This window comes from Pteronotus mesoamericanus, unplaced genomic scaffold, assembly GCF_021234165.1.
Source record: "Pteronotus mesoamericanus isolate MK-2021 breed Mesoamerican mustached bat unplaced genomic scaffold, CSHL_Meso_final contig_101, whole genome shotgun sequence".
Taxonomy (NCBI): Eukaryota; Metazoa; Chordata; class Mammalia; order Chiroptera; family Mormoopidae; genus Pteronotus; species Pteronotus mesoamericanus.
Genome location: NW_026555001.1, coordinates 17,574,636 through 17,602,255, shown reverse-complemented (window position 1 = coordinate 17,602,255; position 27,620 = coordinate 17,574,636). Strand labels below are relative to the sequence as shown.

Below are 27,620 nucleotides of genomic sequence, written 5' to 3'. Positions count from 1 at the left end.
TACCCGGTATTTTGTCCGCATTGGTCAGTGTGTACAATTAGTTCAGCTAATCATGTAGGAAGCAAAAGGAATGGGAATCTGAAGGGCGTGTGTCTGGCCTTGTCATAGGTAAACAAGGGGACATCCATGAGTCATATCTAAATTCCATGGGAAAGGTGGTTCTTTGCTGTAACGCTTTCAGAATCACGAAGGGGTGGAAGGATTTCTTTAACCATCGCTTCCCAGAATCTCAGAGTTCAGGTTCAAGTTCAGTATTTCCAGAGTCACAACGTTCAAATTCAACATTTGTCAGCATGCAGGGAAATCTCTCCACCGAGTCAATCAAAGTTTGAGGAGGTGCAGCGGGATGGAGACACTGAGTTCTCAGATGAACGCACCCCTAGCTCCCTGCTTTTTCCGAGCAGCGTCAGGAGGCATCTAGACGCGGGGTCCGGCGGCAGGAGGCAGGTGGCGGCCATGAGGCTGGGAACTCCGAGGCCAGACGCGACCGCCGCCGCCAGCCCCGCCCCCGCGCGCGCTCTCGGGGCTGCGCAAAGTCCCCTTCGGCGCGCGCGCGGCGCTCGGCGGCGGTCGCGGAGGGAGGCGGGCTGCGAAGCGGGGGCGCGGCTCTGGAGCCTTAGAGGGCCTGAGGGCCGCGGTGCTGTGGCACTGAGGAGCCCCGGTGCGGCGACGGCTGCGCCCGCAGCCCCCGAGCGAATTGAGGACGAGGCCGGCAGGAGACGGCACGGCGCGGCCCCTTCCAGCGGCCACGCCCGGAGGTAGTTTCCTGGGGTCGCGACGCGTTCGGCGGGGTGCGGGGCTGAGTGGTCCGCTCGTTGCGGGGCTCGGGCCAGCGTCTCCCGGCCTGGGCGGGGTGGGGCGGAGGGATCGCTGGGTCAGAACGTGCCGCCGCGCTCGTCTTTTGTCTCGGTGAGCCTGGGTTCCCATAGCTCGCGTCTGCGATCCCGAAAAGGCGCCGTCGGGCGGCGCGGGGCGGGCGAGACTCCCGCCCGGCCCAGGTGAGCCGCTGCTCCCGGCAGCCGACGGCCTGCGTCCCGGGTGCAAACTCCGTGGGAGCCCGCCGGTGGTTTTCTCCTTCCGGAGACGCGCGTAAACTCCAAAGGCGGTCGCGGCAGAAGCACAGAACAGAGGAAATCCAAGGCGTGTCTGTTTTGAATTGGCAGCGTTTATTTCAGTCCCAGTCTCTCACAACTCTCTTTTATTTTGCGGGTTTGATCTTCGCTGTTGCCATACTTCACTTTTCTTTTTTCTTTGTGTGTGCTTTTTTCTTTTTACTCACATTTTATTGCTTCTCGCCAATAATGAACGTCAGCATGGGGTGTCCAATGCTGGTTCCTTCGTCTGTAATTTGAGATCATTGAAAATGAAGATAAGAAACTGACAGTCTGTACTGGCGTTAAGGTGGAACTGGAACGTGTGACAGAGATCGTGTAAACAACATGAAGATCCACTTCCTTATTTCATAGTCATGGCTCAAGTGTGTTTGGGGAATGCTTATAAGCTTTTAAATTACAGTTTAGTTTTCATGGGCCAAACTTTAAAAGTTGGAATTGTGTCTTCTCTCTAAATATGCTAAAAGTCACACTGACTTTAAATACAATTTAATTCAAGGAGTGTTGAGCATCTATGTAAAACAGTAACAGTGCTAGGCACTGGTGGAATCCATAAATGAGTGAGAATTGTGTGCCGAATGGAGGGCGTGATTAAGCACACGAATAATAATGATGCAGGCAGAATGCAGCATTAGCAGACACTAGTACTTACGATCACTGACTCCTGTACCCGCACTGTGGTAAACCTTTTACCTGCATACTTTTTACTTACTTCTTAATGTTGATTACTTGATTTACCATTCACATATTTTTAGTACCTACTGAGAGCCGAATGCCAATGACATTGATCTAGCAGGCAGTGGGACAGCCATGAGCAGAGGAGAAAGGCCAAGTACAGAAGGTCACCAGGGTGGAAAACCCTGCGGAAGCCCTAGCAGCGGGCAGAACCAGGAACACAAGGAGTCCACGCGGCCCCGCTGGCTCCCTTCTTCAGCCTCTGCGACACTCTGAAGAAATTTTCTCTTGTAATTAGAGTTCTTGGCTCCGAACTTTCTCTCAGCCAAACTTAAGGACCAAGGTCTCACTTCAGTGCTTCCATCTGTTGCCAATATGATGGCAACCTTTATAGATTTTGCCTTTAAGGACTTTACGTTCTCACTGGGGGAACATATTAAATTATCACACAAGTAAATGCCAACAAACGGAGATAGAAGCTAAAAAAAAGAAGAATGTAGGGTGTTGGGAGAGCAAGTAAGGGGTTGGGGGTGCACTTATCCCAGCCAGGGAAATCATTTAAGGTTTTCCTCGGGGAGTCATCTTCAACTGAGGTGTGGGTCAGTGAAAATAGGTGGAGGTGACTCTCTAAGGAAGGAAGAAGGGTCCAGGCAAAGGAAGTAGGTTCCACAGAGGCTTGGGAAGATTTCGGAACTGAAAGGTCAAAGCGGTTGGATTGAATGTAGAAAGCAAAGGGGAGCTGTGGTTAGGGCCAGAGAGACCATGTGGGGCCCCTTAAGCAATGTTAAGGATTTGCAGCCAATTTTTTTTTTCCTTGCTCTTTTTCAAAACTTGTATAGAGAATTTTTCAAATCACTCAAATGTAGTGAGAGAACAGTGCAGTGAACTCCCCTGTAATATTATCTGGATTTGGACCGTATTCAAAGAGCAATGGGAGTTCTTGGAAGGGTTTTAAGCAGGGAAGTCCCACAATCAAATTTGTATCTTAATCCAAAAGGTCACCCTGACATCTGTGTAGAAGTCGGATTGGATGGGGACATGCATGAATGGATGTGAGGAACCAGCTGGAGGTGACTGTTGTGTCTGGGAAGATACGGCAAATTCTAAGAATATATAACTGATCTTTCCTTACTGTGTTAGTAAATCTATATTCATACATAACCTTTTGGAGAAATCATGGCAAGTTTTTCTAAAGGAGATTGTATTCAAGGTGAGTTTAGCAAGGTAGATAACATGTCAGAAACTCTGGAATGAGAATGTCTTGGTATCAGAGGATGGCTAACCCGGTGACCTTGACAATCTCTGTTGAAGTTGCACCTTTCCCTTAGGATTTTCTCATTTAAATTACTTTTGCCACTATCATTTTGGTCCATGGGCGCTTATAGCTCACAGTTTTTCTAGGAGACACAAATTTTTATTTACAGTGATTATAGACAGTTCAGATAAGCTGATACTTTCCAAAAGGTTTCATTTTTTTATTACTTAACAGTATACTAGAATTCATAAAATATACAAATAATCTTTCTCAAAGTGTCTGATTCTGGTGCTACCAGAATTTGCGCTTGAAGTCCTAATTCTGTTCCACAGAAGATCTAAGTGAAGGAGCCCCATGTGGAAATGTGACCCACTGGTTTCTTTTCCCTCGTGTTCAGTGCCAGGAATGGCTCATTCTTAAGGAGAAACTTCAGCTTCTGCAGAAAGGTAGCATACCCAGTGGCATAATATTGTGATAGAAATTCTTATCTTTAAACAAATTACCTGTTTATAAAAATAAAATTGGTAGTATGTAAATTTTTCATTCAAAATTCAATGTATACCTTGAAAAGACTTAAGTCTATTTTGACTTGATTTTCTTTTTAGTGGATATGCTCCCAAAAACTCAGTCTACTCTTTCTCCTGACTGATTTTTATCTCTGCAATTGCTGGCACTAAGAGGAATAATATTTGGGAAGGTGTTTGGTAAACTGATACACAGTACAAATATAAGGCGGTAGTGGTACTAATTGGAAATAAACCGAAGCAAAATGAGGAAGTTTTTCATCTGTCCATTCTGAGACCCACTTCATGATGGTAACTTAGATATTTGTCAGATGGCTTTTTTATTCTCTTCTGTACAGAACATGACTTAGTTTCATTTGTGTCTCATGACTGTGATAATTGTGCTTACTTAATGGATATAAATTTTATAGTACTAATTTATGATAGAAAGTACCTAAAATGATAGTGACTTTACATCCATGTTAGAATCACTTGTTACTTCTACATGATGTTTGTAATTAGTAATTTAGTATAGTTTTCCTCGTTAGTCTGTAGACTTGCTGGTAATGGAGACTATAGCTGTCCTATTGATCATTCTATCATAGATTCTAAACCAGTGCCTTGTACACAGTAGTAAGAGGTTCAGTAAATATATAAATGTTTTTAAAAGTTTAACTAATGAAATCAAAAGTAAAATTTCATCGCTGGGTCAAAATTAAAATTTTTAAGACTAAGTCTGAAGTTGTTTCTTACCCATCCTCGTAACACAGTCGTGACAGTGTGATGGGAAAAGAGAAAGGAGCATAGCATTATATTTTCAGGTTCTCCTTCAGCGTGAGGAGGCTAACTCTCCCATGTTACGGGTTGGGTGACTGGGACTCAGAGAAGTTAAATAACACGTCGTAAGGTCATCCAGCTCAAATATGATATAGCCAGTATTCCAGTACAAGTTAGTGTGAAACCAAGGTCTCTTAGTTCTCTTGTGCTGCTGTAAAACAAACAGAGCCATTTATCACTAGCCTGTAATTATGAAATGATGAAAAATATTATAATTTGCTAGAGAACAGTAACCTCTCAGTGGGAAACAGTGGAATACTGTAAGGGTAGCTGCTGTTTGCTTTGCACTTAACTGGGCGCTGTGGAAGAAACAGGAGATGGGTAAGTCATGATACCTGTCCTCAGAGATCATGCCTCCAGGAGAGAGTCTACAAAACACAACAGTAACAACAGTACACAGTATCCGACAATGTGACTTAAACGCCAAAAATATAAATGCTTCAGGAGGGGAGTATTAATAAGGGCTTACTATTTCACCTTTGTGGTACAAGTGGATCTTGGAAGGATGATTAGGATTTCAATACCTAGAAGGATAATTAGGATTTCAATGCCTAGAAGGATAGTTCCAATGTGAACCGAGAAGTGGCATGAATATGTTATGTTTAGGGTACAATGAGGATCATATCTAAACTAAGGGATTATTTTAGAGTAGCTGAAAATGCTGGAAAACTGTCAAGTGAAAAAGCAAACAGCCCCATCAAAATGCAGTGTCCACAAAGGCTGGGATCTTTGTCTCTTCGGTTCAGTATGTACCCCAAACACCCAGACTCATGTGTGGTATACAGTAGTTGCTGTCTAAGGTACATTTTTAATATTTTTAAAAAATTTACTTGGGTATAATTAATATGCAATAAGACATATGTAAGACATGCCATTTAATAAATATTTTAGTATTAAATCTTTTTATTTTAAATATTGTATTTAAATATTAAGTACTATTAAATATTTTAAAATATTAAATGGTATTTAACTGTGTAATGTTTTATTTCTTAAACAAAAAAGCAAGTAAGTCGAAAGGTAAATTTTTCTGAATCTGAATGGTAGGGTTGGGTGTTTATATTTTTCTCTATTATTTTGTGTTTGTTGGAAAGGAAAGCAAATTTTAAAGAAAAGCAATTAAATAATTATAGGGCCTTGGCCAGGATGGCTTAGTTGGTTGAAGTGTTGTCTGGTAAACTCAAAGTTCGCGGCTCTGATTCCCAGTCAGGGCATATGTCTGGGTTGCAGTTTGGTCGGGCCCATGTGGGAGGCAATCAGTTGGGGGTGGGGAGTGCGTGGGTGTGTGTCTCTGTCTGTCTCTCTCTCTCTCTCTCTCTCTCTCCCCCCTCCCCACCCCTTCCTCTCTCTCTGGAATCAATAAAAATTTTTTTTTTTTTAAAGTTTTAGAAATGATGAGCTGTCAAGGTTAAAGTTTTAGAAAATATTAGTGAACACAAAATTCTGGGGTTTTTTAAATATATCACTTTTTATCAAAGTAACATAGGCACATAGTTTAAAGGGGCAGTAGTGTGGCTTTGCCCTCTGGCTGACAGGCAGAGTCTGAAATGAGAGTTGGGAACGCTGTTGAAGGTGCTCCGCACTCACTCCTCCGCCCTCTGAATTCCCTCCCTCTTTCTTCCTGTCAGTTTCACCTAGTTTTTTAGAATTGGTCACAATTTTCTCATGAATAGGCTAAGAAATAAATTCACTATCAGCTTGTATTCAAGTCATAATGAAAACAATAAAGGTATGTAAAACAATTTTCAAGGGTATTTTCCAGAACAGACTCCACTATTCTACTTTAATTCCTAGCAAAACAGAGGCTACCGGGGAATTAGTGCTCCAGCCAAATTGGCTGTGGTTGTGGGCCCAACTCCATCAGCCAGGAAGAGACTGGAAGTCAGAACCTAAAATTAATCAGACTCTGGAATTACCCAATGAGAGGCTGCCACCGAGTCCACAGTTACCCAGATTACCTTCCTCGCCAGATCCTTTGGAGACTTTCGAGTGGGCCCAGGAGACCACTCCTAGTGCCCATTTTCTTCTGGCTCTCATTGCTTTGGAATGGGTCTGATGGACCTTCGGTGGCTATGACTGGCATCTGCTTTCTGTTTAAATATGCTTAAAACTTACATTATTATTTTTAAAGATTTTACTTATTTTTTAGAGAGGGGAAGGGAGGGAAAAGAGAGGGAGAGAAACATCAATGTGTGGTTGCCTTTCACGTGCCCCACCCTGGGGACCCAGCCCACAACCCAGGCATGTGCCCCGACTGGGAATCGAACCCCTGACCCTTTGGTTCGCAGGCCGTCACTCAGTCCACTGAGCCACACCAACCAGAGCTAAAACTTAACATTTTTAAATAGCAGTACTGTATTTGCTTTTTGTATATGTACTCTCCAGGGAGAATTTAAGAAACGTGTTCTTATTTGCTGCAGTCTATTTGAGAATTGATTTTTAATGCTTTGTAGAAATCAAGCTTGATTATGTCTCCTTGTGGGTAAAGTGTTTTTCTTTAGTTTTAAATCTATAGTGTAGTCTCTGGGACCTTGATATCATAAGCAATCTGTCGTGACCTAATAATAACATATTGTTAATTATATTGTTTTGGCCCTGGCCAGGTAGCTCAGTTGGTTAGAGGTCCATCCCCATATGCCAAGGTTGCGTGTTCAATCCCCTGTCAGGTCACATCAGGATCAACCAATGAGTACATAAATTAGTGAGACAACAAATCAATGTTCTACTTGTACTCTCTCCCTACCTCTCTCTCTTTCTAAAATCAGTAAAACTATATTGTGTTAGGCGCACATTAAAAAGTTGTAATGTAGTTTGGGGGTGACTAACATACAGACTTATTAAAGGATTGCACTCTAGTATTTTTTTAAGTTTATTTAATTTTTAAAACATTAAAATGCCATTGATTTCTTTTTTGTTTCTCTCCATAATCAGTTTGGTGTGTTTTCCTTAGTTAAATAACCAGACATTCCAAATCAGATAAAACAGACCTGATTTTTCCTAACTTGAATTTTGACAACTGACAACTTTAATGTGGCACTAGGCAGGCAGTTCACAACTATTGTCTGTGTTTGACTTCACGTAGCACATTTGTGTGCTATTACTCTTTATCTAAGAGACGGATGTGAATATACGTATGTGTTTTAGGTCAGCTTTGGAACAATAAAAATATTCTACACACTTAAGATGCAAACTAACTGAATTGACTATCAAGTTGGAGGCAACACCACACAGAAATTATTTCAAGTAACTTTAAAACATAATGATTTCACTGTATATCCTAGTGACAGCTTTGAGTTTGGTTTCTTCTTCTTAAGACCCTTTTAGTGCTACGTTAGAGATACATAGTAACTTATGGTAAAGAACATTAATGCATGCATGGGAATGAATTCATTTAAAATACCAAATTTGCAACTTTAGCTCTTGTTTTTTTTTACCTTTACAGCAAGGCAGAAGAGAATGAAAGAAGTAGATAATCTTGAAAGTATAAAAGAAGAATGGTAAGTTAATTTAATCTATGAAGTTTCTTTGTTGTTAATTCCTTTGTTAGTATCCTTTTCTGTTTTTACTACATTTCACTGACTAGGATAGTAAGTGTTATTATGATGATCTCAGTTAAATACCTGTTAGTAATATATTTTAAAGTAATGCTTTTTTACCATCGCTACAATCAGTGGATCTTAGTGAAGTCACTAAATCTTATTATTAATTTTTAAAAATTGTTAGGAAAGTTTATGTGACAATTGCCAAAAGTATTTTTAAGAATTTAAATGAAATAAACACATTCTTCTTTGGCAAAAAAAAAAATTGTTAACTTTTTCTCTGTTCACGTATCACTTCTGTCATGTAAGTGAGAAATGCAAGCAACTGCTTCATTAGCCTCTTGTGTTAGAGTCACAGTGGAAATATAATGGCTTTGGAGTCAGATATACCTGGGTTTGAATCCCATCTCTGTCTTACACTACCTCTCTGGACTTTGAGCAATTTAGCTAGATTATTTGAGCTTCAATATCTCATCCATAAACTGGGGCTATACCTAGGTACCTGATAGATTTCTGGTAGAATTGAATAGCCAACATAAAGCACTTAGCATATAGAAGGCACTCAGTGAATGGTAGGTGCAAAATCTATGGCTCTTACCAATGTGGATTACTTTATTCTCACCCATCTGAAGTGAAATATATTTTGTATTGAATATTATGCTTTGTTTTAAATCCTTCAAGTAAATTTCTTTCATTCGTAGTTCATTTAAGGAGACAGAAAAGTATGTGCTTCACACTTACAAATACTTTGTAAATGCTTCTGTACCTAACAAACATTGTTTTTCTCACAAAAGTGTTTATTGTTTTATGTGTATTTGATGTTAACTGTATAATTGTGAGATTGTGTCGGGGGTCTCCCAGACCACCCCCAGGTTTGATGATTCGCTGAGAGGGTTCACAGCATTGAGCCATAGTGATGGCTGTGATTTATCACAGCGGAAGGACACAAGGCAGAAGCGGCAAAGGGAGAAAGCACGTGGGGCGAAGTCCAGGGGGAACCAGGCACAGGCGTCCAAGAGTCCTCGCCCAGTGGAGTCACCTGGGACACACTTAATTCCCCCAGTATTAAGTTATGACAGCACATGCGAAATGGTATCTACCAGGAAAGGTCACTGAAAGTGTGCCTGGGCTTTTTACTGGGGGCTAGTCACAAACTAAAATTCCAAACTCTCATAAGGAAAGTGAGCAGGCCTTCGAAAGGACAGCAGTCAGGCCCACTATGTTAACTCTTTTCTACCCAGAAATACGTTGAATGGCTGATTTAAAAGACTAAAATTAACTTAGGACTTTTATTAAAAAGATTTTATTTATTTATTTTTAGGAAGAGGGGAAGGAAGGGAGAAAGAGGGAGAGAAACATCAATTGGTTGCCCGTCCCACACCCCCAGTTGGGGACTTGGCCCACCACCCAGGTGTCCTAACTGGGAATCGAACCTGCAAACTTCCAGTTCGCAGGCCAGTGCTCAGTCTACTGAACCACACCAGCTAGGGCTAACTAGATATCTTAATTGAGACTTAACTCACATACCAGATAATTTATGCATTTAAAGTAATCATTTCAGTGGTATTTACTACCTTCACAAAGCCATGCAACTATCACCACAGTCGATCTCATGACGTGTACGTCACCCCAGAGAGAAACCCTGTACCCATTGGCAGTCACCGCCCATTCTCCTGCACCCTGTCCCTGACAGCCACTAACGTACTTTCTGTCTCTAGATTTGCCTGTCCTAGGCATTTCATATAAATGGGATCCTATAATATGTGATCTTTTGTGACTGACTTTTTAAATTTAGCATAATGTTTTTGAGCTTCATCTTTGTTGTAGCATGTATCAGTATTTTGAATTTAATTAAGTAATTAATAAGATGTCTACACAAAAATATTAGCAATAGAGCATATAATTTTCTTTGTAACAAAAACAGATTTTGTTAGAAATAATAGTCCAGTAAAATATGAAAAGAAGACTGATTTTCTAAGTATATCAGTTGTTCAAAGGCTATAAATGGTGAAGATCCATATTTATCCTAAGTGCTACCAAAGCATACACAGATGCAAATCCTTCCCCTCTTTGGACAGCAGCTATCTGATAACCTTTTATACAGAACATAGTAGTGATAAGGAAGTGAGCTAAATAGATGTTTCAAAATCCCTTTCTTGAAACTTATGTCCTTTTTATTACTAGAGAAACTCCCGAGATGTCAAGAGTGTTTACTTAGCCATAGCAACGTTGGTAATCTGGTTTCCAAATTCTGAAGAGGAGGATTGATACTCGAATCATAAAACGATAGTGACAAGCAAAGAAAAGGAGGGCAGAGTAGCAGACAAAGATGGAATAATGAAGTTCTCTGGATATATTTAGTATTAAGGCAAGTCCATGTGCATCAGTATGTCCATCACATATTTTACTATGTTATAGCTTAATATAGTAAAGTATAAAGGGCTTCCTGAATTATAAAGAAGTTATTAAATGTGGTATACTTTCCTACTCTTTTCCTCTCTGTCCAGTAATGTCTTTCATGCTCCTATATAATTATTTTATTATTAGTTAACTTTATTTTTAAGAGTAGTTTACATATACAAAAGAATTGAGCAGAAGATACACAGTTCCCATACCCCTGTTGCCCTCCTCCACACACACGCACACAGTTTATTCTGTTCCTAACATTTTATATTTGTGTGGTATAATCATTACAGTTGGAAACCAATGCTGATACATTATTATTACGTATAGTTTACATTTGGGTTCACTCTCTGGGTTGTATAGTTCTGTGAAGTTTGCCAAATGGTGCTAATGTATAGTGTTGTGTTTTTAATTCTATATGCCAATTGTTAATTGTTGGTGTACAGGAAAGCACTTCACTTTTGTGTATTAATCTTGTATCTTGCAACTTTACTATAATTGCTTATTAGTCCCAGGAGTTTTTTTCTATTAATTTCCTGGAATTTTCTATGTAGACAGTCATGTCATCAGCAAACAAAGATTGTTTTATTTCTTACTTCCTGCTCTGTGTACTTTTTATTTCTTTTCCTTGTCTTAGTGGTTTAGCTAGGATTTCCCGTATGGCTTCTAAGGGGAGTGATGAGAAGGGACATCCTTTCTTGTTCCTGATCTGAGGGGGAAAGTGTCTAGTTTTTCACCATTCAATATAACGTTAGCTGTAGGTTTCTTATAGATGTTCTTTGTCAAGCTGAGGGAGTTCCTATCTCTTCCTACCTTGCTGAGAGGTTTTTTTTTTTTATCATGAATGGATGTTGGACATTGTCAGATGCTTTTTCTTCATCTGTTGTTAAGATCGCATGATTTTTCTTCTTTAGTATATCGATGTGATGGATTACATTAATTGGTTTTCTAATGTTGTACCAGCCTTGCATACCTGGAATAAATCCTATTTGGCTGTGGTGTAGGATTCTTTTAAACATATGGTTGGATTTATAATGCTAATATTTTGTTATCTGTGTTCATGAGAGATATTGTCTGTAGTTTTCCTTTCTTTTAATGTCTTTATTTGTTTTAGTATCAGGGTAATGCTCTCCTCATAGAATGAGTAAGGAGTGTTCCCTTCCACTTTTATTTTCTGGGAGAGATTGTAGAGAATTGGTATCATTTCTTCCTTAAACGTTTGATAGAATTCACCAATGAAATAATTCATGCCTCGTGCTTTCTGTTTTGGAAGATTATAAATTATTGATTCAATTTCTTTAATAGATATAGGCCTATCTGTATTATCTATTTCTCCTTATGTGAGACTGTCTTTCATGGAATTGGTCCATTTCATCTAATTTATCAAATTTGTGAGCATAGAGCTATTTATGATGCACCTGCACACACTGTGCTCTGAACCTCTTAAAAACCTAGACTGTTTCCTACTTGTCTTTGCATCTCCCTACCACCTAGCATATAGTAGGTACTGAATAAATATTTGAATGACTTGAATTAACTAATAAATTTCAGTAGAATTTACCTACCAAACAAGATAAAAGAAATAAAACTTCAGCTAGCCTGGGTGCCCACAGCTTTATTGGCTTTCTACTTAGTACTCAGTAAGTAAGTATAAACTGCTTTCTGAACAGAAAAAAATAATTAAAAATGATAGTGCATAAAGCAGTTCTAATGATATTATCTAACATTTAAGCACTTACTGTTTGCCAGTATGTGTACTGGTCTATACTGTATACCAGGCACAGGCCGTACATGTATTTGCGTTTAATGGTCACAGCAACCACATGAAATAGGTGGAAGTATCTGCATCTTGCAGATGAGGAAGCCAAATCCCAGAGAGGCTAAGTTCCTTACCCAAAGTCAACACGGCGTAGTGAAGGTGCCTAAGCAAACACCAGGCCCTGAGCTTTTAGACAGTATCCTCTACTGACACCCAGCTTTACTGTTAAAGAAAGGAGGAAATCCTTAGTATTGTGAGAAGTCATCTTAGGGTGTGATTATTTTTGAGTGTTAAGTATCATGTCATTGCCTTGGAAAAGGCGTAACTAATACCTTATGATAATGTGGAGCGTCTTAAGAGTAGATATAGAATTACCTAGAAGAGTAAAAAGAAGGTGCTTAAATTAAAATATTGCCCTGTCAGTAATTTGATAACAATATAATGCCAGTTTGAGAGACAGTCTAGGGCAGTGATGAAGGGCACAGGCCTCGGTAACCTGAATTCAGTTTCCAGCTCCACCTCCCAATAGCTTTGTGGTCTCGGGCAAATTACTTCGGCTTTTTCTTTATCTATTAAATGGGGATAAAAACAATACATGCCTTTTAGATCTTTGTGGGGATTGAATGAGTTAAACACATGTAAAGTACTTAGAATGGTTCCTAACATGTGTTAATAAATGCTCAGTGAATGTTAGCTGTTGAGAGAGCCTGCATAGCATATTATGGTTAGGAACATAGACGTGGAAGACATTAACAGGGTTTAACTTCTGTTTCTGCCACTTGCTATCTGCGTAACCTCAGACGTGTAACTTCACCTCTCTGTGACTCATTTTCCTTACTTATCAAATGTGGCAAGAGCATCTGTAGTCCCTGGCACAGCAGAAGAGCTACACAAAGTGCCGGTTATTTCTTGACTCTAAGAATTTATATCTCAGAACATTTATGAATCTTCTATATGGCTTTAAAAAAGATCAGCCAGAAGTAATTTTTCTATCCATCAAATCTTAGGTAATATTTCCTATATAAATACAAAATGAAAACCAGTATTCATAAGGGAGCAAAATGCGTGAAAGGATTCAAAAGGTTCACACTTCCAGGTGTAAAACAAATAAGTCACAGGGAGCAATGCACAGCATGGCGACTAGACTTACAAACGCTGCGTTGCACATTTGAAAGCTGGTAAGGTAAGTCTTAGAAGCTTTCATCACTCGTGGCGACAGATGTTAACTAGGCTTATTGTGGTGATTATTTTGCAGGTTATACAAATATCAAATTATTGTTTGTACACCTGAAACTAACGTAATATATGTCAATTATACCTGTATAAACGAAAAAAAAGAGGAGAGTATTAAACCACTAGAAATGAACGTGTTCAGTGGGAAATCTCATTCTGAAATGTGTAAAGTAGCAAAACTGTGATTGTAACAGTCCCCAATGGATTCAATACCTTTCGTTTCAAGAGTGCTTTCTATTCCAAAAAGTACATTATAACCCCCTTTTAAAGCCATTTTGAGTCCTTTACAAAGAAGACATTTTTTACCCTGGACCAGTAGTTTTCAGCCTGGTAAGATACACACACACACACTCACTCACTCACTCACTCACTCACTCACACGCACGCTCACCCCAGGCATGTATTTGCCTGTTGCACTTTGGGGGAGGAAGGATTGCATGCTACTGACATCTAATACATCAAGACCACAGAAGCTGCTAAACATCCTACAACACGTAGGGCAGCCTGCACAACAAAGCCTGAACTTGAGAAAACCCAGCTCTGGACCAAAAGGGTTAATGATTTCCCAAGGTCACATATCTATTATTAATACCTTAACTTGGGAGAGGATCTAAACTGTGGACTTAGAAGTAGCATAGCCTCTCAGTACAAGATCCGTAAACTAGAATAATTTATGTACATTTTTAAAGCACTAGTAGTCAGTAATGATTATTTTTCTTTTTTCGTATATAAAGGGTTTGTGAAACAGGATCTGACCGCCAACCCGTTAGTGATAATCGACAAACAACTTGTGAATATTTTGTTGACAGCCTTTTTGAGGAAGCTCAGAAGGTTGGTGCCAAATGCTTGTCTGCCGCTGAACAGAAGAAAGAGGTAAATGCCCGTAACTTTTTTCTTTTCCAGTGTTTCTCAAAAGATGGACCTTGTAGCTGAGTCCCTGAGGTCCAAACTCTTTTCATAGCATTGAGATGTCGTTCACTTGGGTACCGCATTGACTTCGCACTAATGCTGCGAAAGCGATGTTGGGCAGGAAAGCTGTTGGCACCTGAGAAGGAATCAAGACAGGGGCACCACATACTAGTAGTTCGTATTCCTAGTTTTTAGTAGTTAGTAGTTTGTTTTCTTTGCCCGCATTTGCAGGGGGGAAATAAACACTAGTTTCAGTTAAGAATGTTCTTGATGACGCAGTAAAAATTATACATTTTATTAAATCCCAGTCCTTGAGTACACATCTTACTAATATTGTGTGACAAGTGTGAAGTGCACATAAGCATTTCTACAACATATAGAAGTATATTTTTGATTAACATGATACATTTTGTTTCTTACTGCTTTGCAGGTAGATGTAAGTATAAAATTATGGAAAAATGGATTCACAGTCAATGATGATTTCCGAAGTTATTCAGATGGTGCAAGTCAGCAGTTTCTGAACGCCATCAAAAAAGGGTAAGCAGTCTGTAAATAGAAGGATATTTTTGGCATGTTTCATTTGGAAGAATCCTTTCTAATCTTGTTCACACATGCCTACACATTCACAGATACTTACAAATTCAGATTTTCATAGAACAGGTTTTCTTAAGAGAGCCACAATTTTAATTTTTTTTTTTAAAGTGTAGGAATTTTAATTCTGATCAATCAAAATCTGATTTAAGCTAATTCACTTTGCCAAGAATTACTTAATACCACATCCTAGTCGCTATGTTTAATATTTATGTTTAAATACCTTTATAGTCTTTGAATGGTGATTTTTATTGCACAAGTACCATTTAGTTTAACCATTTATCAGTGGATCAACATTTGGGTCATTTCCACATTTTGGCTCTTATGAATAATGCTACTGTGAACTTTGTGTATAGACTTTTGTATGGACCTATGTTTTCAGTTCTCTCAGGTCTAGGGACAGAATTATTGTTAACTCGATGTATAACTTTATGAAAAACTGCCCAGCTGTATTCCAAAGTGACTGTGCCATTTTACATTCCCACCACCAACAATGTATGAGAGTTGTAATTTTTTCATCTTCTCTTTTTAGTGTCAGGGTTTTTTTGGGAGGTGGGTAGTGATCTTTTTTTAATCCTCACCTGAGGACATGCTTACTGACTTTAGAGAGATTGGGGGAGGGAGAGAGAAAGAAAAGGAGAGAAACGTCAATGTGAGAGCAACGTGGATTGGTTGCCTTTTGTACACGCCTCGACGGGGACTGAACCCCACAACTGAGGCATGTGCCCTGACCGAGAATCAAAAGTTTTGGTTTGTGAGAGGACACCCAAGCATCTGAGCCACACCAGCTCCCGCTAGTGTCAGTTTTTTAAAATTATTATTATAACTGTCCTAGTGGATATGAAGTGGTAGCTTATTGTGGTTTTGATTTGCATTTCCCTAATGACCAATGATGTTGAACATCTTTTCATCTACTCACTAACCTTGTGTGTATCTTCTTTCAACAAAATATCTATTCAAATCCTTTGTTTCTTTTTTTTTTTGCCTACGTTTAAAATTGGGTTATTTACCTTCTTGTTGAGTTGTAAGAATTCTCTGTATATTCTCAATACAAGTCCCTTATCAGATACATGATTTTAAAAGATTTTCTCCTTTGCCCTGACCAGTGTGGCTCAGTTGGTTGGGCATCGCTCCGCAAAGCGATCCCCGGTGTCAGGGCACATGCCTGGGTTGCAAATTCAGTCCCTGGTTGAGGCATGTGCAAGAGGCAACTGATTGATGTTTCTCTCTCACATCGATGTTTTTCTCCCCCTCTTTCTTTCTCACTTCCCCCTCTCTAGAAATAAATAAATAAAATCTTTAAAAATAATAAAAAATGAAAATACAGATTTTTCTCCCATTATTTGTATTGTCTTTTCATTTTCTCGATGATGTCCTTTGAAGCACAGAAGATTTTCATTTTGATGAGGTCTAATTTATTTGTTTTTTCTTTTGTTACTTTTGCTTTTGGTATCAGATGTAAGAAACCATAAGTTAGTCCAAGGTCTTGAAGGCTTACTCCTATGTGTTATTATAGTTGTGTTTAAATTTTGACCACTGTCTCTGACCACTCTTTCAGGATAGATTGCTAGGAGAAAAATAATGAGTTAAAGGCGTGAACATTTTTTTCAGTTATTGATGCCTCTGTGCTTCAAAAAAGTTAATATTAAATTTGTATTTCATGGCAGTCTCTCCTTAGTGCTTTTTTTAAGGTGTGACATCGATTTATGTATGGTGCAAAGCACTTTTTTTGTTAGTTTCTAATTCAGAAGAGTTGATAGTAACCAATTTTCAGTGTATACACACACATATATCTCTGTTTACTTGTGTGTGTGTATATATATATCTCTATAATATAATACAGATTTTAAATTGCTTTAAATATGTAATATAATTAATTTTGAATCTTTTTCAAAGTTATACATAAGTTGCAAGTGTAGTATAAAGAACTTTTTTCCTAAAACCATTTGGGAGTTAAGTTGCTAAAAGGGGTGCCTCTAGAAGCAAGGCCATTTCCTACATAACCACAATACAACCTTGAATTGATATGTTACTGCCATTTAATCCTCAGACTCTATTTAAGGTTCACTGTTTGTCATAATATTATCCTTCATTAGCAGAAGCATCCAATTTGGAATCACTCATTTCTTTTAGATGTCATGTCTCTTTAGTCTCCTTCACAATGGAACAGTTTTTTAGTTTTCTTTGATTTTTTTTTCATGACCTTGACACTTGAAGATTATGGATCAATTTATACAGATTTATATAGATTGTCTCTCAGTTCAGATTTATCTAATTTTGTCTTCATGAAAAAATTAACATTACATGTTATGAGTAAGAATATCACAGAAGTAATGCTATCCTAACTTTAATAGTCATTTATTTTTCTTTATAGTTTAACCCAGGTAGCACGGATCCCTAACCACTGTAATTTCATTTTATCTGTTTTTTTAAAGATTTTATTTATTTATTTTTAGAGAGGGGGGAAGTGAAGGAGAAAGAGAGGGAGAGATACTTTAATAGGTTGCCTCTTGCATGCATGTACCCTGACCTGGAATCAAACCAGCGACCTTTTGGTTCCAAGACCAGCACTGAATCCACTGAACTGCACTACCCAGGGCTCATTTTACTTGTTTTTGAACTTTATGTAAATGGAATGTGTTTATTTTTTGTGTCTACTCAACATACTTCTTTGGGATATCCATCCGTGTAGTTGCATATAGCTATACTTGGCATGAATTCTAGAAGCAATATAAGAAGGATGGATAAATTTGGTTATGTAAATATTAAAAACATATATGTGTCATATAAATGGACCATATACACAATTCTTGCAAATCAGTAGGAAAAGTTAGAAATAATATATGTTTATACTATTTAATCTACTTTATAACAGGATAATAGTGTGTATGTGGTAAAATGAATGACATATCTATATGCTAACATGAGAAGATTTCAATGGTGTATTGCTTTTTAAAAAAGCAGTTTGCAGATAGTGTGTGTAGATTGATACCCACTATGGCAAACACACACACACACACACACACACACACACACGAAAAAAATCAAAGGTTTTGTTAAAGTAAGAGTGGTATAAGGACTATCACTTTCAAGTTGATGTGTTTACTTTTCTTATACCTTATTTTTTAGAACATGCATGTATTATTCTTAAACTTAAAAATTTGAAGTATAACATACAGAAAAGTACACAAATCATAAGTATATGGTAAATAAATTTGTATTATTTCAGACGTCAGAATAAATCAGTTATTTTGTAAAAGTTTGTTAAAATTTGTAGTTTGTTAAAAATTTCCCCATGTAACTTCTTAGCTTGTAATTAATATATGCCAAGATCTTGTAAACTTTCAAGTGCCCTTAACAGGTCGTAAGATTCAGCAGGTCTCTGTCCACCTCCTGCAGTGCCCCCAGCACTGCTCTGGGGATTGTTAAGGTGTAGGAGTCAAACCGAGAGGCGGTGTGGTGTGCCAACAAAGCCCCAGGCTGAGCTCAAGCCTGTGTTACTTTAATCTCTCTGTTGGGGCATGAAATGGGAAACCAGTTTTCAAAAATTTAACATGTTTCATATTTTATTTTTATTTATTATTTCCAGAGTAAATCTGTATTTTTCTTTAAAAATTGCAATGAGAGCTTGATTTTTCTAGTACATTTTTAGCTCTATTCAGACACCTATAAAAATGATCAAATCGTTTAAATTTAGCAGCATACAGTCATCAAGTACCTCATGGTTTTTGTGCTATTCTAGGTACTGCTGAATAACTCAAGCTGTTCATGAATCTGCAGTCTTAAGAATTACTCTGTTGTTCTTCCTGGTTTTTGGTATTCATACTATTTAACTATTTTAAATGCATTCAGTTTTTATTGTAAAGAGTATATTTTATTTCTATGTTTTTCAGTTCTTTTTGCATATAGAGCATGTTTTTCAGAGAAAGAAAAAACTCCTGTGAGCTTTATCACTTTTTTTCTTTCCCTTCAAGGGAATTGCCGTTAGAATTAGAGGGAACTTTCGATAAAGAGGAGGTGGATGTTAAAGTTGAAGATAAGAAACATGAAGTATGTGTGTCAACGAAGCCTGTGTTCCAGCCCTTCTCAGGGCAGGGTCACAGACTGGGCAGGTGAGTCGGCTCAGGACCTGCGCTTTCCAGAGCTGAGGCTTGACTCGTACGCAGCCCAGCGTTATTTCCCAGGGAGACCACTCGTACAGAGTTTACCACTCCTCCCCCTGGAAACATTTCTCATGCTTTTATGAGGACTCCTCTAGGTCGTATTTACCTTGGTGTAAATTAACATACGCTGGCATTGCAGTAAAAATATCTTGGAGCCTTGTTTGATTTCATCAAATCTGTAGGGCCTGGCTTACTGAGGACATTAGGCAAAATGGGATGGATGAATCATTTTCTTTTTCTCCCTTACGCCCACTGCTTGAGCTTTGCCATTAAAGTCAGAGCACGTATGCTGGCTTTCGGATACAAGGTTCCTTCCCTTGTACACTTACTGCTGCTTCCAGCATCATGTCCTATGATCAGTATCTGAATTTTGAGGTAATAAAAATGAAAAATGCCTGATAAAGTTATTAGTATCAGTATCAAGACCTTTTTTTAATTTTTTATTTCTGTTAATGAAAATGAGCTTTATCATCAAGTAATAAATATATACAAGGATGTAAACAGTGTTAGTCATTTTCTTCCAGATGTTTACAATATCAAAACCTTTAATTGTTTTCAGAATTTGAAGTCTTCATAATATCATAGTATCTATTATCATTATATCATTATGCCTTATAACAGGATATGCAAAGAGGTTAGATGTGGAATCACTTTTAGTTTTATGAATTCTCATATATTAATTATCAAGATTGGTAAGGTATATTCAGATTCATCCACATATATAAAAATATCTGGATGTGACTTTCAGAATTATCAGAAAATACTTTTTTTTAAGATTTTATTTATTTATTTTTAGAGAGAGGGAAAGGGAGGGAGAAAGAGACAGAGAGAAACATCAGTGTGCAAGAGGTACATCAATTGGTTGCCTCTTGCATGCCCCCAACTGGGGACCTGGCCTGCAACCCAGGCATGTGCCCTGACTGGGAATCAAACTGGCGACCTTTCGGTTCATAGGCCAGCGCTCAGTCCACTGAGTCACACCAGCCAGGGCTGTTTCCTTTTTTTCACCAGGGACTTATCTCTACAGAGAATTTATAATTTCTTTTAGTGGGTGAAGATCAAGTCCAAATTATTCAATACAGTACTAACAGTATATTTCTGTAGCATTTTCTACAAGTTTACAAATAACTTGGATAGGCATAATTTCATTAGATTTCTATAATCATATATAATGGACATAATTAACATTAGTATCTTTATGTTATTACTGAGGAAACAGTTGTGACTTACTAAAATCTTCCTAAAAGCTATGTTTAATGTAAAATGTTTGTAGTAATTTTTTAATGATAAAGTTTTGCTTAATGAAAAAAACCACACACCTGACTTTGTTGTCCGGATTTTTTTAGTGCCACACCAAAAATTATTTCTAAAGCAAAAAGTATTGAAGTTGAGAAGAAAAATAATTTGTCTCTTGTCCCACTAAACAACCTGGAACCCATCACTAATATACAGATCTGGTTAGCCAGTGGGAAAAGGATTGTTCAGAAATTTAACATGTCTCATAGGTGAGTCTTTCATTTCATTATCTTTGATTTTTTTTCCTGATTTTAATATTTACTTCTTTTATTAAATTCAGTCAAGAGTCATTTTAAGAATTAACCAAGGATCTTAATGAACGGTTCTCTAAACATCATTTATCATGACAGCGGAAATTCTTGGGCATTAATGAAGTATTTTCAGTCTGTTTTATGGATTATCTTTCTTTTCATTTGATAAATTTTCCTGTTTAACTGGATACATAATTTTAAAAGAATTCTTTTTAATCTGTGTTAAAAATCAGTCATTAGCATTATATGTGTATCTTTGTGTTAATGGTAGAAAAAGAATGAAAATACAGAAAAGTATTGAAAGAAATTGAAGTCAAATTAAATCCATCAACTAGAGATAATCACTATTATCAGTTTGATGAGTTTTTCCAGTTTTTTAAGTCGTCTTAATTTTTTTTATTTTAATGAAAAGTAGGAACATACTATATATGTTCCTTCTTTATTTAAAAACATTTAAAAAATTTGTTAGGGAATATTATACAGATAATTAAAATATACAAAGTCTGTCCAGAAGACATCCAGCCATGTACTATGCACAATAGACACGTTTATTGAAGAAGATACAACATGTAAGAAACATTGTACAAAGGACAATGACACCTCAGTCCCCTTCAAAGTAGACACCTTGGAACCTCACACAGTTCTTCCAGTCACCTTCAGCTGCCCTGTCTTAGTTCCTTGAATCTCATCAACAGTCTGAAATCTCTTCCTTTTCAAAGATGATTTTAGTTTTGGGAAAAGTCAGAAGTTGCAGGGTGCCGAATCTGGGCTATATGCGGGCTGAGTCACCTGGATGACTTGATGATTCACCAAAACACTACACGATGCCCTGGCTGGCGTGGTTCAGCTGAGAGTGTCAGCCTGTGAACCAGAAGGTTGCCAGTTCAATTCCCAGTCAGGACATATGCCTGGGTTGTGGGCCAGTACTCAAGAGACAACCAGTCAATGTTTCTCTCTCACATCAGTGTTTCTCTCCCTTACTTTCTCCCTCCTTTCCCCCTCTCTAAAAATAAATAAAAATTTTTAAAAATATTTTAAAAAGAAAAACAACTCTGCACAAGACGTGATGCATTACAGGGAGCATTGTCATTATGAAGTTGACAGTCACCAGCTGCCCAGAGCTGTAACCTCCTGAATCAACCATATATTTTCCCTGGAGGAATGTTCAAGCTTGTTGCAAAATTTGATGCAGATTCATTGCACTACCTATTCAGTTATTTTGAATGCTGTAGCCACACACACACATGCTCACAAAGGCATCTACCACTCCCACTGACTAATACAATGAAGTCGTCATTGTTCACACATGTGCATTCCAGCCCACTCCTCAGCTGCCAGGTTACATCAGTGTCATGCAAACCATTCTTGTTATAGTAACAATGGCTAGACTTCTTCCAGGCAGACCTCATGTATGCATAGTTAAAATAAACACACATGTACCACCCAGCTCAAAATATACTTCTGACATTTCCCATCACAACTAGTCACCTAGATTTTTTTCCCCAAATGACTAAAGTGTTTAAAAAACTTTGGCCAACTATATATGTTAAGTGATGATTAATCAGGGTTTTGTTTTTAAATTGGAAGTTTAGTCCACTTTTTATGGTATGTATGGCATCTTGAAGCAGTTGAGTTTAATACTACCATCTAGCTCTTTGTTTTCTCTTTATCCCATGTCTTACTGATCTTTAGTCCTTCTTTTTGCTTCCCTTTGAGCTTAACAGGTATTTTTTTTTTTATCTTCTTACAGCTTTTAAGATTCACATTTTTTTTTATTATCTTGACGTAATTGTAAAGATCATAGTATACATTTGCAATTTTTACTGAGGTTCCTTTAATCTTTACTATTTTCATACTTTTTATATTCATATTGTTTGCCATAAACTTTAGCCTCTAGTTATCCAATTTTTGGTACTCAAATAAATACACAGGAACTATGTCCTAGATTTCTTTGGCAACCCCCACAGGTTTATTAGAGTGGCAGTTCGTGAGTTTTAGTGAATTGAGTGAATGGGAGAATTTTGTCTTTCGCGGTATGTCGCGCTGCCCTTCACTTGGATTGCACCGTTTTTCACATTTCCGCGTCTTTGCAGTGGGGATGCATCCATTGTTGTCCATATGGCAATCACGTCACAATTCCTTTTGCCTTAGTATCTGCCTCAAAGCCTGCAAACAAGTGTCAGATGAACAAAAAACATTCCAGAGACAGCAGTAGAGTGCTTTTTACAAGAAATTCTGTATCACCAACACAACTGATGATTCAGAGGGTGGGTACCATGTGGAAAAACATGGGCATGAATGACCGAATCAAAAGTGATCCCAAGGATCCGAGTCTGAATAATGTTCAAGTATTAGAAATGACTTAACCATTTTATTCTACGAAGCACATGAGTGATTTGATAATGTTTATATGAAATTAAGTTAAAAGTGCTCTTTCAATAAATATAAAATGAAATTCTAAGTGTTAAGAAAATATTTTGTCGTCATCTGGGCTTTTTAATACATAAAACGATGTGTCTTAAAATCAATGGCATCTTAGTTTTAATGAACCGCGTACACATTCTCCCTCTCTAAATATATACACATGCTTAGGTGAATTTAATTTTGAGCTAATTTCAAGATTGCAATGATTATTTTACATAGTGTTCATTATACTTAGATTCTACATGCACCGTGAAGGATTTTCCTAATTGGATTTGAAGCACAGCAAAACCTGGTTTTTAAGAGGAACCTGTGTCTGTCTGTGCAGGATTACTAGTTGGACCATTTCTGATCCATTCAGAGCTGGATATGTAGACATGTAAACTTTTTACTGTAGAAACTTTGAGGTACATAAAAGAGAAGATAATGATCTGTGACTTTGTTTCCACTGAACTACTTTTAAGCAAATCCCAGGTTTCATATAGTTTCATATATAAATGTTTCAGAATACATCTCTAAAAGGTACTCTTTAAAAATGTAACCATAATACCCATATCACACCTAAGATAATTAATGGTTAATTCCTTACTATCACCAAGGGTCAGTCTTTAACAGACAGCCCGAACGATCAGTTCTAGCATTATAATTTGAGTGTCTGTGTAATAACACTGCCAGGTATCTTCACAAGTTATTACTTTAAATTAGCTAATTCAGATTCTCATAAAGTTATATTAATAGCGTGTGCTATTTTACAGGATACGCCACATCAAGGACTTCATCGAAAAGTACCAAGGATCTCAGAGAAGCCCTCCCTTTTCCCTGGCGACAGCACTTCCTAGCCTCAGGTTGCTAGACGAGACACTTACCCTGGAAGAAGCAGACTTACAGAATGCTGTAATCATTCAGAGACTCCAGAAAACCACGGAACCTTTTAGAGAACTTTCATAACATTGATTTTTGAAACACTAAGTGGAAAGTTTGCAGAGAAATCGTGGTTCTAAGTGGACCTGCAAACCAGAATGGGGGAGAGTCGGGTTCGCTGGACTTCTGGTCTGCATCCTATCCACCTCCCTCCGGAGGAGAGGAGTTTTAAGTAAGTACAAGTCAGGAGAGTAACCCATGACTGGAAGCTGAGTTCACTGCACTGCCTCCCAAAGGCTACTCAGAAAAATATACTTATTTTCAAATACCAATTATTCAGCATAAGGTATTTTAAATGACTGTATCATTTAGTATCTTAATGTGGTACAAATCAGCAAGTGTGTTCACAGCATCATTCATTTAAACATTTCTGAACAGCAGTGATTTATTTAAATGTTAGCTGTCTCAGAACTTTTAAATAGCAATACATTAAAAATTATACATGGCAGGGTAAAAGCATCAATGTCATTAGTTTATACCTGAGACACAATCAAAAGGCTGGAAGGAATTGCTTTCACTGCAGCTATACCTAAACCTCAGAGTGTTCTAATTTGCATTTTCTAATGGTAAGATATTAATTTGACAGTAATACCTGTTTTTTCATGTAAGAATAAAATTCTGTAGCTTAGTATAATGTCAGTATTAACCTGCCTACTCATTTCTACATTTTAAAGAAGTGTAATTTTTTAAATTCTCCAAAAACCCCAGTTTATCCCCTATTTTACTTCAAAATTATATATTTCAAAATAAAAAACAATTTATTTCAAAAATGAGGGGCTTGCTCATAGCTTATGTTTGGAGTTAAGTCATTCATTTGAGACTACTTATTTAGAATCCAATGTTGTCACATTGCTAATTAATATTTTTAAATGCATCTTGTATGGTTTTCTGTTCTATACATTAGAGTCAACCTGTGTATACATTAAAGGATTATTCATTACATTCTTCTTATATCACCAGGGAAAACATGCTTTTTTTGCCCAGACTTTAAAACTGGTTAAACTTCAATGTTCCACTGTCAGATTAAATTCCCTTGCCCAAAAATAAGCTTAGGAGGTTTTTTTGCAAACAATGTTTCAAATCGTATTTAAAGTGAGGTATTCACTGAGAGTGCCAAGGAGCTAAGTAGCCATGCCTGTCAGCAGTGATTTTCATAGGGGGCTGGACATTTATTGGGAAGAGCAACTCGCAAACTTTATGGCCTCAAGACCTTTAGTTTATGTGGGTTCTAATTATATTAAAAATTAAGTTATCAAATATTTATTCCTTTAAAAATAATAAACATGTTAATATAAACATTATTATGAAAAAATGTTTATTTTCCAAAACAACAACAAAAAAGATTTAGTGAGAAAAGTGGCATTATATTCCATTTTTTGCAAATGCCTTCCCTGTCTAACTTACAGGAGACAGATGGAATGTCGTATCTGTTTCTACATTCAACCTGCTGTGAATGTAGCCTCTAGTAAGTGGTACTGTATGTTCATGAGAAAAAACAGAACAAATAACGTCTTAATATGACTATGAAAATAGTTTTGTGGACCCCCTGAAAGAGACCTTCTTCTAGAGCCGTGATTCTCAAGCCTTAGTGTAAGAATCACTCAGAAGGCTTTTCATGACGCCTATTGCTACTCCTTACCATGGACATTCTGATTCATCGTATCTGGGATGCAGCCCAGGCCTCTGTGTATTCCATCTCCTTTGAGTCTTAGGTGTGGAGTGGAAGAATGGGCCCTCAGGAAACCCCGCACGAGAACTTCCCCAGTAAGGAAGCGGCGCCATGCGTCACCGCGGGCCGCGGAAGACCCTCCTCTGAAACGGCTGCTAGTCCACGATTTATCTTTGTCCGCCGGTTTGTTCTTAGGCTGCTCCTCTTCAACTCTGAACTAATCATGGCATAAACCTGTACTTTATCTCCTAAAAGAACGGCTAAGACAAGGCTGGAACACTTAGATGAGGTTTTTATTAAAGGCTCAGGAATAACAAAAGGGAAGTCCACACACACAGCCAGATGACCTGTTTTACAGAAGACAGCTTCTCCTTGAGGGCCATCTGAGGGACGCTTTCTTCCTTCCAGAGGGCAGAGGCCTGTCTCTATTGGGAAGAGAAGGAGGACAAAGGAAAACCTTTTCCTTTGGTTCTTTACTCCCAGAAATGAACAGATATGTAACTGAAAATAAATATCTTCAGTAATGTTTACAACTGTGGTAGAGCCCTCTCGCTAATAAAACAAAAATAAAGGCATTTTTAAAATAATGAGCGGACAGTAAAATCAGTGAACTTCTCTTTGAAATATAAAATAATTATTTTATTTTCAAGAATATGTAAGAAAAATGTTTCATATAGGCCTATCATGAAGGATTTTATAATTTCTACTTGCATAATTATAGTCATTATGTGATTCTCCCTATATTTCTATAAAGGGGCCTCTCTCATTGGAAATCTGTCTTGTACCTATAGAAAAGCCTCTTTCATGGATTTTCCAGTTTATAATCAATTACTTAACCAGAAGACACATTGGAGGCTCTCCTGTGTGTCCATGGAGAATACATCCCAGCGAGAAGCTCCTCTAGGGAAAGACTTGCCACCAGCAATAACCTTCATTTTTGTAACTGTAAAAACATTCATTGATGTGAATAATATCCTCAGAGGTTTTCTAAAATGAGAATCACCTGATGAAGATTTTTACCTGAAAGTTTCCAATTGTAAAGCTGTTAAATGTGTAAATATTCAAAACATGTTGATTTTAGAAAGTATAAACTGAATTTATCACAGGAAGGCAAAATGGAAAATAAACATCTTAGGTGTGGAATATAATTTGAACTAAGTAGTTCAAAACCATTTTCAGTTTCTTGAAAATCATTGTTAGGGCCAGTATATAGACATACACTTCTAATTTTGCAGATTTTAATGTATTGGTTAAATTACTATGCATTATCAAGGTTACAAAAGTGATCTTATTTATTTTATGTACTTCTCTCATTCAGAATACTTTTTATTACATTTCATTGTGCTGAAAATACAGTATTTATGCATCTAATTTAGTGCCTTAAAATAGTTTGAAAGCAATCTTGCTAATGGTTAAAGAACTGTTGTCTTAAGGATGAAATACTGTTTATTAAAGGATCTGTGAAGTAATTTATACTTGTTTGGTATAAAATAGTTACATATAAGTGCATTTGTCATTTTTATTTGGCAAACTCATTCAGTTTGAGATTTCACAAATGTTTATTAGGTGCCTTCTGTTTGCCAGGTACTTTAACCAATGTTACTTTCACTTAATACTCAGAAATGTAAAAATGTGATATTTTTAATACTAACTCAATGGTTGTGTTTATTTTTTAAACCACCCTTTGTGACCTGAGTTGAACTAGCATAAAGACTCCGTGGTAGGATTTACTTATTTGTTCTTTCTCGAAGTACAAACCATTTCATTAAAAAATTGTTCATCACAGTAAATATTCAAATAGCAGTGGTTTATTTGGTAGACTAATATTTGACTCTTTGTTGTTTGCTTTAAATGTATTTTTGCACAGATAATTCATATACATTGTAGAAAATTATAAACTGCAGGTATGTTTAAATGATCTTTAAATCACCTATTATTTCACCACTCAAGATAACCACTGATAACATTCTGATGTGCATCCTTTCGGATATTTTTAAGTATATCAATCTTTAGTTTTATTTTAAATAAAAAGCAGGCGTTTTGGTTATTGCTGTTTATTGAAATCTAACATATCTGTTTTTAACTG

The 27,620-nt window shown here is 37.4% G+C and overlaps 1 protein-coding gene across 2 annotated transcripts; it reads left to right on the top strand.

Annotated features, from left to right (window-relative positions):
* The first annotated feature begins 530 nt into the window (after window positions 1-530).
* Window positions 531-27,523, top strand: UBXN2A (UBX domain protein 2A). 2 transcript variants are annotated; one of them, XR_008528757.1, is made up of 8 exons: window positions 531-758; window positions 7,822-7,876; window positions 14,048-14,186; window positions 14,653-14,759; window positions 18,788-18,925; window positions 20,323-20,481; window positions 23,700-24,037; window positions 26,326-27,523. XR_008528757.1 is itself a non-coding variant. In XM_054569152.1 (7 exons), exons 2-7 carry the CDS (start codon window positions 7,836-7,838, stop codon window positions 23,890-23,892), a joined length of 777 nt encoding a protein of 258 aa, XP_054425127.1. In that variant the 5' UTR covers window positions 531-758; window positions 7,822-7,835; the 3' UTR covers window positions 23,893-24,355. The 2 variants fall into 2 exon arrangements, 1 of the variants encoding a protein (XP_054425127.1); XM_054569152.1 differs by lacking the exon at window positions 26,326-27,523 and having other exon boundaries at window positions 23,700-24,355.
* Window positions 27,524-27,620: the final 97 nt, after the last annotated feature.